The following is a 13,143-nucleotide window of genomic DNA, read 5'->3' on the forward strand; positions in this document are numbered from 1 at the left end:
GTAGCATACTACTCACTTTTCCACTTGTTTTTTTTTCCCATGATTGTTTCGACTATGCTTTCTTTTCTGGTATTTGTCTTTTTCCAAATAAAAGTGGAATTACAGGGTAAAAAGATATATACATCAAAATGTGATTATCAAAGTCTTATTTCACATGACATGTTTATCTTAGACTTTTACTTGAAGATATTATAAACTGTTAGTATAAAGTTATATAGAGTCAAGTACAAATATTGATACAGTTGGAATGTTACAAGCTATTTCAAGAATGGGTTATAAAGGTTAGATCCTGAAATGGAGGAGAAAAAGCCCTCCTCCTACAAACAACCTACACTTGTGCTCAATTCACACACCTTACTCACTAACTGCACATATAAATACTCTCCTCCACTCATCATCAACTCATCATCAACTCATCATCATCTGTCTCTATCTCCCACTACCAAAACAACAAGTTGAAAATGAGTGTTATTCCCTCATTTCTGATCTTGTCTCTCCTTCTGTTGATCCATAGTAGTAATGGGTTTGACATCACCCAAATCCTGAACCAATACCCGGATTTCAGCAACTTCAACAGCTACCTCTCACAGACCAACCTAGCGAGCGCCATCAACAGCCGCAACACGATCACCGTCCTTGTCGTGGACAACGCCAACATTGCCTCCCTTTCGAGCAGATCACCCGACGTCATCAAGAACATCCTCAGCGTACACATCATCCTCGATTACTACGATGTCACCAAGCTCCAACAGCTCACGGCCACCTCACCCCTCCCCACCACCTTATTCCAGAGCACCGGCCTCGCTCTAGGCCAGCAAGGCTTCTTGAATGTTACTCACCCGAGCACAGCTAGCATCACATTCGGCTCTGCCATGCCCGGCTCCACCCAAACCTCCACCCTTGTCAAGTCTGTCACCTCAGAGCCTTACAACTTATCAATTCTCCAAATCAGCAGTCCCATCATTCCCCAAAGCATTGATGGTGTCAAAACCTCAGCCCCCGCGGCCACCACTGCCGCCACGGCCACTCCCCCTCCCCCAGCACCCGCCACTGCCAACGCCACCACCACCACTCCCCCTCCCCTCCCCCAGCACCCGCCACTCCGCCAACGCCACCACTCCCCCTCCCCCAGCACTAGCCACTGCCAACGCCACCACCGCCACTCCCCACCCGCCAATGCCACAGCCACAGCCACTCCTCCACCCGCCAATGCCACGGTCACGGCCCCACCAACACCAGCTCCCCAACCAAGGCTGCTGCCCCTCCAACTAAGGCAGCAGCCCCAACAAAGGCTGCTGCCCCAACCAAGGCGGCTGCTCCAACTAAGGCGGCTGCGCCAACCAAGGCGGCTGCTCCAACTAAGGCGGCTGCGCCAACCAAGGCAGCTGCCCCAACCGTGGCGACCACTCCATCTGATGCCCCGGGCTCAGCCTCGTCCCTGCTGCATCGGCAGATGATACTCCGGCATCAGATGAACCGGGTTCGAGCACACCTGCAGCCAAGGGTGCAGCAGCGGCGCTAGAAATTGGCGTGGCCGTGGTATGCACAATGGCGTTGTCCACTCTCCAGCTAGCATCAACGATATGAGACAAGAGTGGAAATATTGAAAGGATTTTTGTAGAGTTGTTAGCACATACATACTACTATAATTTTGTCGGATCATTATAGGAGGCGGGCAACCCCTCAACAACAATAAGTCATTGAAAGATGCAAATCTTTCCTTGATGAAATGGAATTGACAATAATCAGCCTTTTTAAACTTGTGTTTCACTTTCTCTCATGCATTATTTGAGCACAACACAACGTAATCTGGCCATTGTTGCGACTGGAAAATCTGATACACTATTTTTTTTATTGGAGTGTGATAGAAACAAAATCATTCACTTCCAAGCATGAAATTAATTTGTGAAACTCGAATATTATGGAATTTAAGTGTGTACTAAGTTCATCTTGATAAAATAAATAATTAAACTTCAAACTTGAGTTCAGTCAGTAATACTATCGGCTATCTAGTCCAATTATATAAATTAAACATCTCAATTTTTCACATAATCTTTTTCAAATATCTTCTTTAAAGGGAAATTAATTGAAACGGGATTAAAAATATTTACGGTTTGAACCGGAATTGAACCGCCTCCTCCCTACACGGGCTGGTTATGAATCCTCCCTTTGAAGAGCTGCAAACCACCGGTTTTCTACCGTCGACATCACTAGCTTTGATAGTTAAGGCTTTCATTTGCTAAGAAAATTTTATAATAATTTTCCTAAAATCAAATAATATATTCATTTATTAATTTTTGCAAGGTATAACTATATTTTTATATAATTTTCATAAAACCAGCAAACCTTTTAACTACACCCATTTTTTAAACCAGTAAAATTTTCACATTATTAATACATTTAATAAGTATCATCATATTTAAGAGAAGTTTTATATAATAATCGTTAAGTCAAACAAATAAAAGAATAATTTGACTATAATAAAAGGTTTTATTTTCATAAAAAATAATAAAATGTTCTGAAAATGTAATTATAGAATGTGAAAAAAAACATTTTGTTTTAAAAAATTCATAAATAGAGAAAAGTCTTATTTGGTGTAAGTATTAGTAGTATTTTTTTCTTTACATATATCTATGAGCAACTAAATTATTCAGTCATTATTGATATATGATATGATCAATAACTAGTTTAATTTGCTAACTTGTCAATTCTATATGTTAAAAATGCAACACGATTATATTAGTCTATCAATACAAATTTAGTTGACATACTCATACCTTTGTTTTGATATCTATATTTAAATTTTAAAACAAAGAAGTACTATGTCAACTAAACTTGTGTTAATATAACCATATTGATATTATTAATTCTGTGTTATATTTAGTTTGATTATAACAACTTAAAAATTGTTATTAATATTGTTAATTTATAAATATGGAAAAATTAAAATCCATTTAAAAAATAGTAGAAGTTATATAAATGAACAAGTTAGCATTTGAGTGTTATGTAATTTTGAAGTAGTATTATAGGAACTAGGGAGAAATTAGTACTCGTATATAAAACAAAATAGATACTATGGTTGATGCAGCCTAAAGAAAAGCAGTATATTCACAAATGAGGTTCAGAGAAAGTAGATAACATAACATTTTTAGATGCTCTTAATCAAATGAGGTAACGGTCATTTGGTTGGCATTTGAAATTAAAGTTTATCCAATATTCAACTAAATTACTAGAATAAAATTCAGGAAATACCACAAAATAACTACTACAACTACTACAACCTATATGAAGAAAAACAAGTAGTGTAAAATTGAAGTAAATCTATTTTAAGAAAGGAGAAGTTATACCAATTCTTAGACCACCACCTGCGTGTTCCTTCCCAGCCAACCATCTCCACCTTTTAAGGAGAGCGAACCTTTCTCCTACAAACCACCTATACTCATGCTCACATACTCATATACAAATACCATTTCCTCCCACTCTTCACTTCCATATTCTTCTTCTTCTTCTTCATCACTCCTCTCTCAAAAATCAAAATGAACATGAAAATGTCTCCCCCCCTCTCTCTCCTTCTCTCCCTCTTCATCTTCTCACTCCACTCTGCCTACGCCCACGACATCACCCAACTCCTCAACCAATACCCCGAGTTCGCCACCTTCAACAGCTACCTCTCCCAGACCAACCTTGCCGCCGAGATCAACGCCCGCAACACCATCACCCTCCTCGTCCTCGACAACGGCAGCCTCTCCCCCCTCTCCGGGAAGCCCGTCGAGCTCATCAGGAGCATCCTCTCCGTGCACGTCCTCCTTGACTACTACGATGCCCCAAGGCTGCAGACTCAAGCCGCCAGCCGCAACCTCATGACCACCCTCTTCCAGACCACCGGCCTCGCCCGCGGCCAGCAGGGCTTCGTCAGCGTCTCCAGCCCCGCAGTCGGCAGCTTCTCCTTCGGCTCAGCCATGCCCGGATCCCCACTTGACTCGAGCCTCATCAAATCTGTTCTCCTAGAGCCTTACAACATCTCAATTCTACAAGTCAGCAGTGTTATCATGCCTCAGGGGATTGATGGCACCAAAACTTCCTCTCCGCCGGCCACCTCCCCTCCCGCCACCACCGTTGCAACCCCTCCTGCTCTAGCCACGGCCGCTGCAACCCCTCCTCTTCTAGCCGCCGTTTCTGGAACCCCTCCACCTCCAGCAACCGCCGCTGCAACCCCTCCTCTTCTAGCCACCGTTGCTGGAACCCCTCCACCTCCAGCCACCGCCGCTGCAACCCCTCCTCTTCTAGCCACCGTTGCTGGAACCCCTCCACCTCCAGCCACCGCCGCTGCAACCCCTCCTCTTCTAGCCACCGTTGCTGGAACCCCTCCACCTCCAGCCACCGCCGCTGCAACCCCTCCTCTTCTAGCCACCGTTGCTGGAACCCCTCCACCTCCAGCCACCGCCGCTGCAACCCCTCCTCTTCTAGCCACCGTTGCTGGAATACCTCCACCTCCAGCCACCGCCGCTGCAACCCCTCCGCCAACCACATTACCTTCTCTACCAATTCTGCCACCACTAGCAAGCTTGCTTCCGATCCCATCAACGGCTCCACCAACACCGAGCGCAGCCACAGTCCCAGCCCTGGCTCCACCAACACCGAGCGCAGCCACAGTCCCAGCCCTGGCTCCACCAACACCGAGCGCAGCCACTGTCCCAGCCCTGGCTCCACCAACACCGAGCGCAGCCACTGTCCCAGCCCTGGCTCCATCAACACCGAGAGCAGCCCCAGTCCCAGCCCTGGCTCCACTAACACCGAGCATTGCTGCTCCCCTTCCATCTACCGCCGCACCAAAGGCGAGCACTGCTCCTGTCGCAGCTGCAACCACACCAACGCTGAGCAAGGCCCCTTTACCTTCAAAATTCCCGCCACCAGTTTCTTCCAGGCCATCCGCATCCCCAGCCTCAACACCAACGGCTAACGCCCCTGGTTCAGCTATGGCTCCAGGTGTAGAGGGACCGTCATCAGAGGTTGGAGGAGCAACTCCAGCCGGAGGTAAACCAGCAGCAAAGAGCGCGGCCACATCTCTTGGTTACGGCCTTGGTCTCTTGTTTACAATGGTGTTGTCCAGCATTTACCTAGCATCAACAGTTTGATACAGCAACCGGTATCAAAATGTTTAACTTTTACAACTCTGTTTTTTCAAGAGTTGTTCGGATCTGTCATGAGGTGGGGAGCCCCTCAACTAGAATAAGTCATTGAAAGAGTTGTAATTCTTCCCTTGATAGCATTCACAATAATCAACTTCTCTCAACAATGTATACTGTCAAATTCATTCCTCTAGCTAAATTGTGAAGATTGCCATGTAAAATTTAGCATTGACAAAATAAAAGTGGACTAAAGGTGATCATCAACATGGCATATTATACATATTGCACAAGTTTATCGGTACAAATTTTTGTGGCTTACTGCTGTGATAAATATATTAAAGTTTAAGATCCAAGCTGCAAGAACCTTTGTGCCATGGGATGCTTAGCCTCGGAGAGGCAATCAGGTTTCAAGATTTCAACAATCTCCCCATCTACAACGAGGCACACCACATCGGCAATCCTCTGGATCTGTCTGATGCTGTGAGACACTATAACGATTGTCATTTCTTGTTCCTTCTTCAGCCTTACCAGAGCATTTTCTATGTTCTCGGTTGATATCGGATCCAATGCGCTCGTTGGCTCGTCAAGCAGCAAAACCTTCACAGAAAAAGGGGTTTCCAGATTAAATAGCAGACCAATTATCTCGAGCACAATGTACTTGGGATTTACTAGAAGTTTGTTTCAGGTCACCTCAGGCTCATTAGCTAAGGTTCTTGCAAGAGCAACCCTTTGCGCCTGACCAACAGATAGCTCTCCTCCAGACTTGCTGTAGAAAGAGGAATTGAGATCTGAAAGAGCCAATAACTTGTACACCTCATTGTCGCTTAGTTTGTTTCCCTTCAACTGTGGTCCAAAACGCACGTTGTCTGCAACAGTTCCTGCAACAAGTTCACTCCATTTTACTCGATATGTGACAGAACAAGGAGAGTAAAAGTTACCAAAACTATGTGGAACTTAGAACAAAGCATGCCATCGAACCACGTTACTCAAATACTAAGATATCTAGAGCTAAAAAGCTTGCTTCTAACAAGAATTGTGAAAGTAGACTTCACTTTCAATTCACTCATTGCAATAATGGAACAGCGTCAAGCTGAAAAGCAGCCTTACTTTCTTTCTAAATGGATCAAAACACACAAAAACTAATCAAATTTTATGATCATCTAGCTAATTCACTGCCAACTCTAAGCAATTCCCATCGACATCAAGATACAAACATCTTTACCTTCGAACAGCACAGGAAGCTGAAACAGCATACCAACTTTTCGACGAAGGCTGAGGACATCAAGCTGACAGATATCCACACCATCCAAGAACACTGTGGCAGAGGCAGGCTCCCATAACCGGTTGAGGGTGCGGAGAAATGTGGATTTCCCGCTGCCACTCGGCCCGATCACCCCCATGATCAGTCCTTTGGGAATGTCTAGGTTGAGTTTGTTCAGTATTCTTACACCCTTGTCAGAAACCCTTGTCAGATCCCTCACCTCTATTTTCATTTCAGGAGAGTGCCCATCTACCAAACCTAGCAGACGCTCTCCTCCTCCATCCACTACAGCAATTCAAAAATCATTCGAGAACAATTTCAAGAATCCAAGAAAAAAAAAATCTTTCATCATTTCAGAGCTGTACAAGTAATTATCCACAAATTCAAGAACAAGAAATAAAAATTATTTCAAATTTTGATCTTTATTTAATTCCTTTGACAGATAAACTCACCTAGAGGCCTAATGCACAGAAACTCAAGCACACTTTCATTGCACAAACAGAAAGGAATTATAATGATAATAAGAATTTCATCAACATTACACTGGTAACAGAATTTCGATAAACCATATCAGAATTAGTTACTCTAGTGGCAAGAAACAGTTAAGCTTAAATCATCGAAAATAGAGGACGTGGGGATGGATGAAATGTAACCTTCAAAAGCTGCTTCCATTTGCTGAAGCAGAGCGTTTGTAGAAGAAAGATTGGATTTTTTTCGGTGTCTTTACAGAATTGTGTAGCCAAAAAGTAGAGGTTCAGTAGTAACCTTCCTGAGATGGACAAGAAAAATGAGTGGGCAGGGAATCAAGAACTGGACAGTAGTTTAGTGTGTAATAACGTCTACTACTTTGGCAAAATAATGAATTAGGATTAAATTTAAATTTAAATTTAAATTTAAATTTAAATTTAAATTTAAAATGTTTGGACCCATAAATGTGTAGGAAGTTTTTGCACCTCATCCTAATTTAAAAACACTTTACGAGCGTGTACTGATCATCCTCCATTTAATCTTATTGGTGTTAATTATTAACTTGTCAAGTCATGGAGTAGTACATAAAATTTGTGTGTATAAAAAAGTGCGTTTGGGAAAGCTTGATCAAGTTCAAACCAACTTGACAATTAGTATAAAGTTTGTATAAAAGTTTAAAGCTTATTTGATTTGACATTTATGTTTAATTGTAGGACGAAATGCAAATAATTATATTATTCTCAAAAGAGAGACACTACAGCTTCAAAATGTGGGTGACCTTTTTTTTCTTCTAAAATTGGATATTAAGTCATTCACGTCCATGTCTCAATACCGTCTCAATACCGTTTCATTCCTTAACTATTCATGGGCATCACTGCACCTTTTTACCTCATTTCTTAACTAAGAGACAGCATCTGCAACCCTTCATATCTTAACCATCTCATCCGTTAACTATTCATTCAATTTCAATTTTTATTTTTATTTCCAACAAATTCAATTAATAAAAACGCACTTCATTAAATAAAAGAAAATTATAATTTAAAATCCTAAAAAATAAAAAACACATAAAAAATAAAAAAATTAAATTCAAACGGTAATATTACCGTTTTAAAATTTTAGTTTTTAATATTTTTTTTCGGAAAATCGTTTTTTTTTTAAATTATTGCGTCAGCATGACGACGCCCACTCGCGGACTGGCGAGTGGGCGTCACGCCTCGCGCCAGAGCTCGCCAGCTTCATCGAGGCGGAGGGACACGCGACGCGACGGGAGGGCTGCATCGCTATCTCGATGCTGCCGAGACGAGTCCGAGCCCGCATCGAGATGGCGATGCGGATGCTCTTAGGCATTTTTTACACGATCAAAACTGATATTACATGATTAAACTTGATTTACACGATAAAATTTGATATACACGATTTAAACTTGATTTATTCGAATTTAGAGAATAGAACTAAAGATTAAGTTGGGAATAAAAATAATAATATTATTTTTAAAGGTTTATCCGACCATAACTCAACTCAAAATTATCGAGTTCCCGATGGGTGAATCCGGTAAGAACATGGACCCAATAAGCATTTACCGAAACCATTAATTTCGCGCGTGTTCGTGTCAAGTAAAAAATTTTAGGCCTAATTTTGTCACTAAAATTGGAGTTTGTTTCATTATAAAAGCAAAGAATTAGTGCATATATTATGGACTCCGACATACAAAAACGTTGTGATTTCAAAAATTGAAATAGAAAGTGATAGTTTTGTTGGAGTTAATGATTATGGGCAGTCTGTGGTCTTTGTTAATTGTCGTTCGTACTTAAAAAGGGTGCATTGATTGTGTCAAGATTTCAAAATATGTGGTGATCAAGTACATACATAGAGAAGATAATTTTGTTCTTGATTATTTGTCACATTATGCTTATATTTCATAGAGGAGTTCATGTTTTGGAAACATTCCAACAAAGTATCTATAGTTAGATTTTGCATGATAAATTAGATGATTCATCTTAGTTAGTTTCATTGTATCCGAGATTAATTTGCCCACTTTCTTTACCAAAAATATAAATAAATGTCTAGATTGAGTCGTATTTCTATTTAGGATGTCCCTACCAAGTTGAGTCATTTTATTTTTTTGACAAAAAACAAAACTGTCACGCCCGCACTTTCTAAGGATAGAAAACACGGTTGATCGCGACTAGGGGAGGATTAAAGAAGCGGGGAAAGAAATAAGGGAAAAATAAAATCAAGCATTGGTTGCGAGACATGGCTAATCAAGTGCTGATACATAGAAGAAAAGATACTCGATCATGAAATCTTGAGTAATTGTTTGTAAAAATGTCAAAATATCAGAGTTTTGAACAAAATAGACCTGAGTCTTTTAAGATGCACAACGGAAGCAAATGAACGCGGTTCCATGTATGAAGACATGAACCTCCGAGAGTCAAAATTTGACGGAATTAACTGTCTTGTCTCAATAGCACTTCCCCCACCACTTCGCCGCTCAACCTGCACATTTAGAAATATATGCAGGGCTGAGTACAAAAAGTACTCAGTGAACACATTGCCGAAAGTTACACATATACATTTGAAAATATTGTCAAGCCATCACCACAGTAACACTCGGGGGTTTATTGAAAATGCCCGAGCTTACTAAAAATATTCACATTGGACTGCAGTCCCTTTTTCCTGTACTTAGCCATATCTGATCACATTGTGCCGTCGAGATGGTGTTCTCGCACGGTCACCTTCTCTGCCCAACATGTCAGAGGTATTCTTGTGCCGGGAAGGTGGCCACCTTCCTCGGTCACCTGCTCTGCCCAACATGCAGAGGGAGCTTGTGTACACTAGTCCGAGCGGGGACACCACCCTCACTGGGACCCGAATTCGACTTATATCATCATTCATAATTCCTTTGGCCTTAGCCAAACAGATAGGCATCATACACAAAAACATTTATGGCAAGACAACATCTTTAAAAATCACGAACATGTGTTCAAGTTTTCATAAAATACAATTTGTATTTTTTTAGTATAAGAAAGCTCACCTCGTTCGCTTAAAACTCCTTCATTTGAATCTTTCGTTCCGACTCCACCCTTAACTCACGGACATAGCCTTTTGAAAATAAACAACGTACTTAATAGAAATTCACATACTTATAGAAATGCATGCTCCTACTTTATTTCTTTTATCATTTGTCCACCGTTAGAAAATTTTAGAAACTTGCATATTAATTAAATTGGAAAATTTAATTAATAGCACTTCTTTATTAAACTTAATTATTTCTGTGACTTGAGAACGTCGTTTCCCTCTTTCTTTCCATTTCCTTAGCGGCCGCCCGAGGCGTCGCGGGGCGATGCCGGTCGGCCGCTTACGCTCATAATTCCTCCGTTAGCTCCTCGTATTTTCCATCATAATATCGAACAAAAATCCCAAAATTTATTTAAGCGCATAATTGAATTATCGCAACTATTTCCCCTTTGCTAAGAAAAATTATATGTTTTCCGGGCTTGGGATAAATTATTCATACTTCAAAATTATTTCGAAATTAATTAAATAACTCCTAAAAATTTATTCAATCCCATGATTAACTTATCGTAATAATTTCCCACCGAGAATTTATATTTATTTCGGCATTGGAAAAATATTCTAAAATTTATTAAACAATTCCCCACAATTAATTCAATTATCAACCCAATGATTTATTTACAAAACCCAAATTCTCCACCTTATCTCTCAAATTATTATTCTAAAGCCCCAAAACAATTTAAGTGGAGCCCAACTTAAATAGATCATCCAATTAATTTATTAAGCCTGAAAATTAAATAAATTCGAAAATGGGCCTCACACTCACTATGTATTGCAGCCCCAGATTAATTTGAAGGAGATTGGGCTCGGATTTATTTTGCATAGCCTAATGCTAATTATTTTAATGGCCCAAACCATTTAATTCACTAGCCCAAAACTTAGGCCAATAAAAGAAACCCTATGTAACCTAAGTCTTCTTCCTCCCTCTTTTCATTCACCAAATGAACGAAACAGCCTCTCTCTCTCCCTCCCCCATTGGTTCGTCGCCGATCTGTCGCCCTGCCAGAGCCGCCTCTCCGGCGGCGCCTGTTCCTTCCTCTCGTCCCTCTCTCTCTCATCTCTTCCCTTCTCTCCTCACAATCACACCGCCGTCGCCGCTGCGGATCGCCGTCATCGCGGGTCCGCCCCAGCCGCCGTCCCCACTGCCGATCTGCCGCCACCGTCGCCGACTCCTCCTCTCCCTCTCCCTTCTTTCTCTCCAGGGTCTGCCGCCGCCGCCGCCACTGTGCATGCACAGGCGACGGCTTCAGCCTCCTCCGCGCCTCGCACCGCCGGCCGCCGCCACAACCGAGACCTCCCCCAGCCGCCGACATCGATTCCCGATAGGTAGGGTGGTTGTTTTTGTTCATCCACTTCCTCTCTTTTCTTTTGTGGTTTATGAAGATTATATTTTTGATGTTGTAACCTTGTAAATTCAAAATTTCAGATTCTAAAGAACGAAAATAGTGACGAATTTTTGGAGCGTGGGCTGTCACTGTCGGCGGCGGAGGGCTGAGCTTGCTGCCGGAAGCTTCTCCGGCAGACTCCTCTGTCCTTTCAAGCTAAGTTTCTATTATTCTTTGATAATCTGCATTTTTTTTTTTATGTTCTTGGGATGCTATAAAAACTATATTATTGAGGCTCTAAATTGTCTATATGAAATATATATCAAAAGCTAAATTGGTGTTCTGTAAATTCTGGATACTAAATTTGTATTTTGGCATAGAAATGTTTTGCCTATATGAAATGTTTCAATGTGTGGGAAAAGTGATGTGTGGGTACTCACCTTTGTGTGATTGTGAAAAAAAAATTGACTTGTTGAATTTGTCTCCCTTGTGATATGCAATGGTCCTGATGGATTGCCTCCTTCCCCTGCTTTGGCTTTGTTGGGAGAATGATGTGGAATAATTGTTTATGTGTGGTTTGTGAAGGGAATTTAGGATATTGATGATGATGTGGGTGAGTGACAACAAAATTTGTATACACGTACATATACCTAATAAGATGCAAGTGGAGACCTACATTTTAAAATATTACAGAATAGGATATGATTTTACAATATGATTTTAGGATATGCTTTGTCAGAGGATAAGATATGATTTGATATGATTTCTTTTGCCATTCAATTAATGCAGCATTTAATGCTTTTGATACACAAGATCGGCCCTTTCTTCTTCTTTTTTTTAATTTGTTTATTAAATTAATTATTTAAGTATTTGTTCACTTATTCTTTTAATTTGGTGCAGGTATACTCGGTTCCTGTTCGTGGCTGTCCTCGTTGAAGTACTCGATTTTTCCTTGAACGCAGGATTTATAGATTAATTTTTTTTTCTTTGGACTTTTGTTGGATGTATCGGACATTAAAATAAATAAATTTTGGGGTCTTAATTATTATTATTATTTTTTTTTTCACTTCCCTATCGTCAAACAAACAACGACAATCTAACGTAGATCGGATTTAATCGCATAAAAGTCACTTATATAGATAATCAAGCTAATAATATTGTTTCTAATAATATTGGTTTAGCGGGTCGTTACATTCTACCCCTCTTAAAAGAAATTTCGTCCCGAAATTTAGAAAGTATTTAGGCAAAAAGTTCAGGATATTTCTCCTTCATTTTCTCTTCTAGCTCTCATATAGCTTTTTCCTGTGCGTGGTTTTTCCACAAAACCTTCAATGTAGTAATTGACTTGTTCCGAACTTGCTGCACCTTTCGGTCTAGTATTTCTACCGGCATTTCTTCGTAACTCAGGTTAGGCTCTAGGGTGATTTTCTTCGTGGCGAAACACATGTTTTGGGTCGAACACGTACCTTCGACTTGTCGTTTTAGTCTTGACACATTTGGTCGGCCCATTATTTTTATGGATGTCAACTTCAGATTATTTAGTTTTTTTTTTTTTTTTTTTTTTTTGCGTTTTCTGCAGTGGTCAATGTCTTGCCTCCCATGAGGGTCTCACGCGAGGAAATATGGAGTTGATCTAACCGTTTTAACTTTGATAGGAACTGAATTTGGGATTCCAAGAGAAATATTCGAATTGTTCTTGCTTTGTGTAGGCTCCAAAGTAGTCATGAAAATAAAACGATTATAATTATTTCAATTACGTGTGGGTTTGGTTCACCGCAAACATTCATCAGTAGCTTGCAACAAAGATTTTCAGGAAGTGCAAAGACTAGGCTCAATTGGACTCATTATGCTCACTCCCAGAAAAGAAAAAGATACAACTTCAAAG

At 40.7% G+C, this 13,143-nt stretch overlaps 3 protein-coding genes and 1 long non-coding RNA gene across 4 annotated transcripts; 3 read left to right on the plus strand and 1 right to left on the minus strand.

The window, feature by feature from the left end:
* Positions 1 to 193: 193 nt before the first annotated feature.
* On the plus strand, positions 194 to 1,457 carry LOC121788602 (fasciclin-like arabinogalactan protein 14). Its single transcript, XM_042187246.1, has one exon. The coding sequence runs from the start codon at positions 462 to 464 to the stop codon at positions 1,455 to 1,457; it is 996 nt and encodes a 331-aa protein (XP_042043180.1). The 5' UTR covers positions 194 to 461.
* A 2,091-nt stretch (positions 1,458 to 3,548) lies between these two features.
* Positions 3,549 to 5,135, plus strand: LOC121788599 (nascent polypeptide-associated complex subunit alpha, muscle-specific form-like). The gene has a single exon (XM_042187243.1). It carries the CDS (start codon positions 3,549 to 3,551, stop codon positions 5,133 to 5,135), a length of 1,587 nt encoding a protein of 528 aa, XP_042043177.1.
* Positions 5,136 to 5,383: 248 nt separating this feature from the next.
* LOC121788601 (ABC transporter I family member 17-like) lies at positions 5,384 to 7,216 on the minus strand. Its single transcript, XM_042187244.1, has 4 exons — positions 7,044 to 7,216; positions 6,352 to 6,675; positions 5,820 to 6,007; positions 5,384 to 5,726 (listed from the first exon to the last, which is right to left on the minus strand). Exons 1-4 carry the CDS (start codon positions 7,060 to 7,062, stop codon positions 5,472 to 5,474), a joined length of 786 nt encoding a protein of 261 aa, XP_042043178.1. The 5' UTR covers positions 7,063 to 7,216; the 3' UTR covers positions 5,384 to 5,471.
* A 3,909-nt stretch (positions 7,217 to 11,125) lies between these two features.
* Positions 11,126 to 12,309, plus strand: LOC121788600. Its single transcript, XR_006047877.1, has 2 exons — positions 11,126 to 11,259; positions 11,360 to 12,309. It is a non-coding gene; the product is annotated as an uncharacterized LOC121788600 (long non-coding RNA).
* Positions 12,310 to 13,143: the final 834 nt, after the last annotated feature.

Source organism: Salvia splendens, unplaced genomic scaffold (assembly GCF_004379255.2).
Source record: "Salvia splendens isolate huo1 unplaced genomic scaffold, SspV2 ctg1096, whole genome shotgun sequence".
Taxonomy (NCBI): Eukaryota; Viridiplantae; Streptophyta; class Magnoliopsida; order Lamiales; family Lamiaceae; genus Salvia; species Salvia splendens.

Excerpts from the sequence above, each read along its gene's own strand:
- LOC121788602 (XM_042187246.1), top strand. The coding sequence starts at position 462 with ATGAGTGTTATTCCCTCATTTCTGATCTTGTCTCTCCTTCTGTTGATC.
- LOC121788599 (XM_042187243.1), top strand. The coding sequence starts at position 3,549 with ATGTCTCCCCCCCTCTCTCTCCTTCTCTCCCTCTTCATCTTCTCACTC.
- LOC121788601 (XM_042187244.1), bottom strand. Across the intron at positions 6,008-6,351 it reads GCTTCCTGTGCTGTTCGAAG|GAACTGTTGCAGACAACGTG; the intron begins GTAAAGATGTTT and ends AACTTGTTGCAG. Across the intron at positions 5,727-5,819 it reads CCTTAGCTAATGAGCCTGAG|GTTTTGCTGCTTGACGAGCC; the intron begins GTGACCTGAAAC and ends TTTTCTGTGAAG.